At 39.8% G+C, this 6000-nt stretch overlaps 1 protein-coding gene across 1 annotated transcript in view; it reads left to right on the forward strand.

The window, feature by feature from the left end:
- LAPTM4B (lysosomal protein transmembrane 4 beta) overlaps positions 1-6000 on the forward strand; it is a gene marked incomplete at its 5' end in the record, with an annotated part of 61974 nt that overhangs the window by 40802 nt on the left and 15172 nt on the right. Inside the window, one exon of the mRNA XM_010709162.2 lies at positions 166-261. Coding sequence (XP_010707464.2) covers positions 166-261 — 96 coding nt within the window. The remainder of the gene's footprint in view (positions 1-165; positions 262-6000) is intronic.

Here is a 6000-nt window from a genome sequence, read left to right on the forward strand (position 1 = left end):
TCACTGTTTGTTTGCATTGAACTTGAGTATTCATGCTCTCCTTCTGTTCTTAATGCCATGCCAGGGCTTTTACTCAGTCCAGGAGTCCAATTTGCACAAATCTGTGGCATGAAAATGTATATGGTTTATTTTCTGTACATAACGATAGAACTCTTCTCTTTACAGGGTTACTTGATAAGCTGTGTGTGGAACTGTTATCGATACATTAATGGCAGAAACAACTCAGAAGTGTTGGTGTACATTACCACCAATGACACTGCGGTAAGGATGTCAGAACACAGAGAAAACCTTTCTCTAATATTCTATTTAATATCTTCATTGTCTGTTAATTTCTGACTCCTTAGTTAACAATCTTAATTCTTTTGAGAGTTGTCATCCATTGGTTTTGTTTAGGCTTGAGATTGAGTGCTCTATGATTGAGTGATTTAGGCTTGAGTCTGGTGCTCTATGGTTGAAATAGCACCTGTTGCTAAAATACTGGTTTTATTTTATGTATATAGTCTAAAGAGTATGTGTTAAACATCAACTACAGCTGACTTCATCATCCCAGGAATGCTGCCAGCCCCAAGCTCTCCAGCTGTGTGATAATCCCTTATTAAGCTATGAGATGGCATGAGCCCCCTCTGCACTGTGAGGGACATAACTGGGCCATTCAGCCTGGAAGACAATCTCATGGAATGTCCCAGCTGAATCTATGATCTACACAGTGTGGGGCATGATTAGGAACCAGGGATGCCATTGTCTACACCTGCTGTGAAATGTGGATGTAGTTATAGAAACAGTGATTTAGGACGTTCAGCACTTGGCATAGCACAATCACAGAGTATCTAAAAAGCAGCACAAGTTTGGTGATCCATCTCTCAGTACATCATTATTTTGTACAGCAAGGAAACAGAATGAAACAGAGCAACATGAAAAAAGTTCATAAATGAATTTTAACCACAAAGGACAGCAGATGTCCATTCACTTTATAGCAATTCAGTGCTCATGGATTATGTGCAGTGCTACTGCTAAGTGATGTCTTGCTGGTTGTAGGAGGCACTGAAGGAAAGGGGCAAGAAGATGGAGTCCCCAGAAAGAGCCAGTTGTGTCTGCAGTGATCTCTATGGAGCTACCACATGGTTCCACCTAAGCCACACATGGAGGGCACTGTGCCAAATCAGTCCCTGGGTGAATCCACTACTTTATGTAATTAGTTTACTTAATTTGTATAACAGATTCATAGCAGCATGAGCTTGGTTCTTTGGAGTACCTAGGTAGAATTTCAAGATTGTCTTCCTCAGGTTTTCTGGAAGCATGTGTGGTCTCCACACACTGAGACATTAGATCAACTACTATTCGAATGAATGATTTCCTGTGCAGCCACAAAGGCTAGGAAACTACAACTGCTTGCACATGGAAGCAGTAGCTCTTGCATTTGTCTCCAGTATCTGGAGCTTTAAGAAAAGCATAAGAAATGTTACAGGCTATTATCAGAGCTGGCATCTAGGACATTTAGGTATAAAAATATAGGTTTATTGAAAACTAAGAAATATTACAACGTTCTTTAGGGGAATCTACTTTGAGTAAAACCAGGAGTTTTATGTGAAATGATTTTGATAGCTCCTTTGTTCAGCTTGTGGGTAGCTGCAACTCATCTTCAAACACTGCTGACTACACAAGCCACAGAGCTGGCAGGCTCACTGGTGGCAAAATGCCAGCTGAGCTATCTAAAAAACTCAACTTACCAATGCTTTTTAAAACCTGTGTTAAAAGCATATATTACACTGCTGCCTTTGCAAAGCAGAAGACTTTGGTTTTCAGAGATATGTGGTTAATAAACTTGTCTCAGTACTTCTGTAGTTACCCTGTAATTATGCATATAACTACCAAAGGGATCTGAGCTGCCTCCTCATCTTTTAATTCCTCTTTTTTTCTGTGAGGAAAGAAAGCCCTTATATATACTTTTGTAGAGATGGCATATTCTTGCACTGACATTTCAATTTAACTTTGCTTATCTTGATCTTACAAGACAGCTCTGGCAGATGTAGATTTTGGGAAAGGCTGCACACCCTTGGCTAGTGCCCTGACCATTGGACTCTTCTTCCTTCCTCAATATCTACATTTTATTCATGTGATGTGGTCAGAATCTCTTGCTTTCAGCTATGATGTATTTTTGTTCATTCTTTGTAAGTAATCTCAATGCAATGGCCTTAGATCAGGATCTGTGGAAAGTACTGATTGGGATTTCTCAGCTAACCATGACTTTCACCACAAAATTCTAGTTCAGGAGTAGAGAAGGGCTAAAGAGCTGTGCTGTTGGGGAAGAGTTTCACAGGCTTAGCCAAAGTGGCAAGAGGACAGAGAGTCACTACTTGCCTGGGTTTTGGGATGGTAGCAAGATTCAGTCAAACCCATACCAGACTGCTTCTCTCCAGGTGATATCCTTCACCTCAAAGTTGCACAGCCTCTCTCCACCTTATGATCATCCTTCCCTGACAAACTGCATGGACACCTGCCAGTGCAGTGCTCTCAGGGATGTGATGGAAGAGGTGACATGCTCCTGAGCAGCCTTTCTTACTTCTGCTTATTGCTAAACTTCAGCAAAGAATAACAGAGTTTGTAGGGCTAAATCCTCACCACTCTCCATTTTGAATGAGAAGATTCAAAAGGTTATGCTCTTCCTCTATCCCTCAAGTGGTGGGCTGGAAAAGATTTTTTTTCCTGTGCATAGAGTGAAAGAGGTGAGCAACAATCCCTTTTCACATAATTTTTAAAAGTGATCTCAAAATAGCTGGAAAAAAAAGAAATACCAAATGAAGTGTGGAAGAATGGGGCTTAGAAAACAGAGTGCTGAGGACTTTGGAGATTTTAGAAATCTTGAAGAAACACCAAGAAATTTAGAAGTGTTCTGATAGGTCACTCTTGTCTGAATTGTATAACATTCCTTCCACACTGAAGTGCATTCATGTATAAAACAATACATTTTCATTCTCTTTGATGCTGGGAAAATTCTTTTGGCACGGCCCCTCACCCCTACATGCCCTTAAATTATAAACTACAAATTTATTAAAAAAATGTGGGTCCATCTTGCCCTCTTCTTCAAATTAAATCTATAATTTTTGGAATCAAACCTGCCACCTGAATTCCAACAGAGCTGTAGATTTTATCTATTTTATCTATAGGGCATATTGTATTTGAGAATAGTTTTTTGTTCTTTTTTTTGTTTATATATGTGTATACTTATCATCTGCATTAGTTAAAAAAGTATCAATCTGTACAAACAGCAGTGAAAATCTGAGCTTAAATATGGAATTGGACTTAATATTCAGTTGTTTCCCTTCCTTCTTTTTATGGTTTAATTCTCATGTAACTTAAAACGTGAGAACAAGCTAAATGTAGAGGAATTTCCAGTTAGTTTTCCCCGATCTTAATAATAACGCTGATAGATGTGAACTGTGACTAACCCAGTAGCTGCAGTTATTGACTACCAGATAATCTGATTTTTGTCACACACTGTAAGTGGTTTAAGCCACACTTTTTGCAAGCCTGCAATCTGGAACAAAGGCATGTCCTCTCCACTTCTGGTTGTGAACGGGATGTTCCTGTTAACTTCATTAGGTGAGATATCTTTTTCCTGTGGCCCTTCATTTAAGTTTGACACCACAGGAATGTACCCAGCTTGGCTCCATGCCAGCCAGTTTGGGGACCAGTAGGTGCTGGGCTGGGGACCCCTGCTGATTGGAAGATATCATGTTATGCACCAAGGTATATAGTGGCAGGTCCAGCTATAGAAATAATGGAGATCCAGTTCTGTAACTTAGTCGCAACAGCATCAGTGTTGCTCAGGAACATGTAATCATCTCCCTCCTCTAAGCTTTATTCCAATGCTGCAAGAGATTTTGGCATTGCAGTAAGGTGGCTCCCACACAATGAACCACAGTAACCCGAGGACAATTTTCTCCTTTCTCAGTCTGGGATTGCTTTTCCTGCCAACTGCTTTGAGCACACCATGGATGAAGATTCATTTTCTACACTAATTTAAACTGTGATAGCAGTGCCATGGAAATGATGGTCCAGTTTGGAGATATTGCCAATTTATGAGTGCAGAAGATTACATGAAATTATTTGTTCTCTGTAGCATGAATAGTTTCCTTGTGCTCTTGAACAGTCAGGGGATTTCATTTTGTTTGTTTTTAACTCTCACTGTAGCTAATCAGTGGAAGTTTCATCTCCAGTCATACTGCCAGTAAGCTGTAAAGCTGTAAATATCTCTCCTCAAACTGGGATTTAGTTACTTACATACTTTACCAAATCACTCCAATGAATCCTATCTGACACACATTTATCTGCAATGGTTAGTTTGCATTTTTTTAGCACAGACATATTTGTTCTGTTGACATGACATCAACCAAGTAGTTTGTAAATCATCTGCCAACACTCCTTTGTTTGTTCTCCCTTTCCCAAAGCAATGGGAGACCTATTTCAGCAGTGCAGTTCAGTCTTTCATTCCTGCTAAATGATTCCTGTGAGCAGGAGGTTGGAAGAGCCAGTCTTCATGTTATTGTGTAATTCTGCATGTGTGGAAGGTGACTAGTTTGTGTACAGAAGGAAAGAAGGATCCTTAGACTCACGCCAATTAAACAGAATTGTGAGATGAAGCCTAGAAACAGACATACCATGTGCAAAAATGTTTGTTTCTGAGAGGATCTTTGGGACTTCTGATTTCCAAATCCTGAGCCTGTTTCAAGAAGATACTCACCTGAATTGAAGACACCTTTGAGAAAACTGCTTCTTTACAGGTTTTTTGTTTTGTTTTTCCAAAATGCATTATAAAAATCCCAGAAACACGGCAACTCTCACCAGGTAGCTTGTCTTGTGCAGTGGTCTGTATATGCAACATTATGGCTAAGCCATTAAATCAGAGGCAGCTTTTTCCACTGATTAGCAACCACAAGCATACTTGAAAGTGAGCACACACCACAAATAAATGCTGAATGCATGACTCAACCTCTGAGCCCTTCTCAGAGCCTCAGCTGAGTGCAGGCAGAGGAGTTTGCATCTTCCTTGGTGGAAAATGTCTGATAAAACCTGCAAGAGGAAAGCAGGTAAAGAGGGAGGCAGAGAAGAAGCAGCAGAGGCAAGAAGGAAATAAAAAGAATGCAGGCAGATCTGCCCAGCACTTGAAGTAAAGTGGGTGATTAATTAATGGGCACATGTAATGGTCTGTGTTAGGGACCTGAAAGTGTTTTCAAAGGCTGAATCTGTTGTGCAGAATTGGCCTTAGAACTTCAAATTGTACATTCCCACAGCAATGTCTTTAGACAGAGAATCTTCAGAGAGCTCACATCCCATGTGGATGCCAGCACTCACATCTCTCGTATGTATGCGAGCACTTCTACTTCTGTTTGATTCTCAACTGCAGAAAAGTATGAACAGCCTGTTTCTTCCCACAAACAGCTACTCAACTGTTCCAGCATTTCACTTTCCACTTGCAGTGAAGTCTTATCCTTTTTCAGTTGTCCTTGAGTCTTAATGAAAAGACTGTGTTGCTTCTTTCTTCTTCCTTTTTTTTTTTTTCAACATTTCCACCTACCTGTTATCTCTACTCAGCTCTTTCTTCTAATGTTTCCTTGTTTAAGTAAGGATATTTTCTTAAAATCCAGCATTCTCTGCTGAATTGCTTCATGCTGCCTGTTTGCTCTGTTGCTTAGTGCTGTTTGCCAATCGAACTTCTTGTTATAGGTCTCACCTATTACCAGGTGCCTGCTGTCAAAAGCCAGCTGTGCTGCTTGGAAATGGCTGTTGATGGTGTCAGTATTGGGCAGATGGCCTCCTAAGATTAAAAATAAGGCTTCCAAAACATTTTCATTTCTCTTTACAATCCTAAATTTACATTTACTTGCAAGTAAAAGTACAAGATCAAAAACTGTGTTTGTTTTCCTCAATATAATCTTATTTCAATCAAAATATATCCAGTGATATTTGCAGCTCAAATACTGGAATTACTCTAATGCATTA

Source organism: Meleagris gallopavo, chromosome 3 (genome assembly GCF_000146605.3).
Source record: "Meleagris gallopavo isolate NT-WF06-2002-E0010 breed Aviagen turkey brand Nicholas breeding stock chromosome 3, Turkey_5.1, whole genome shotgun sequence".
Taxonomy (NCBI): domain Eukaryota; kingdom Metazoa; phylum Chordata; class Aves; order Galliformes; family Phasianidae; genus Meleagris; species Meleagris gallopavo.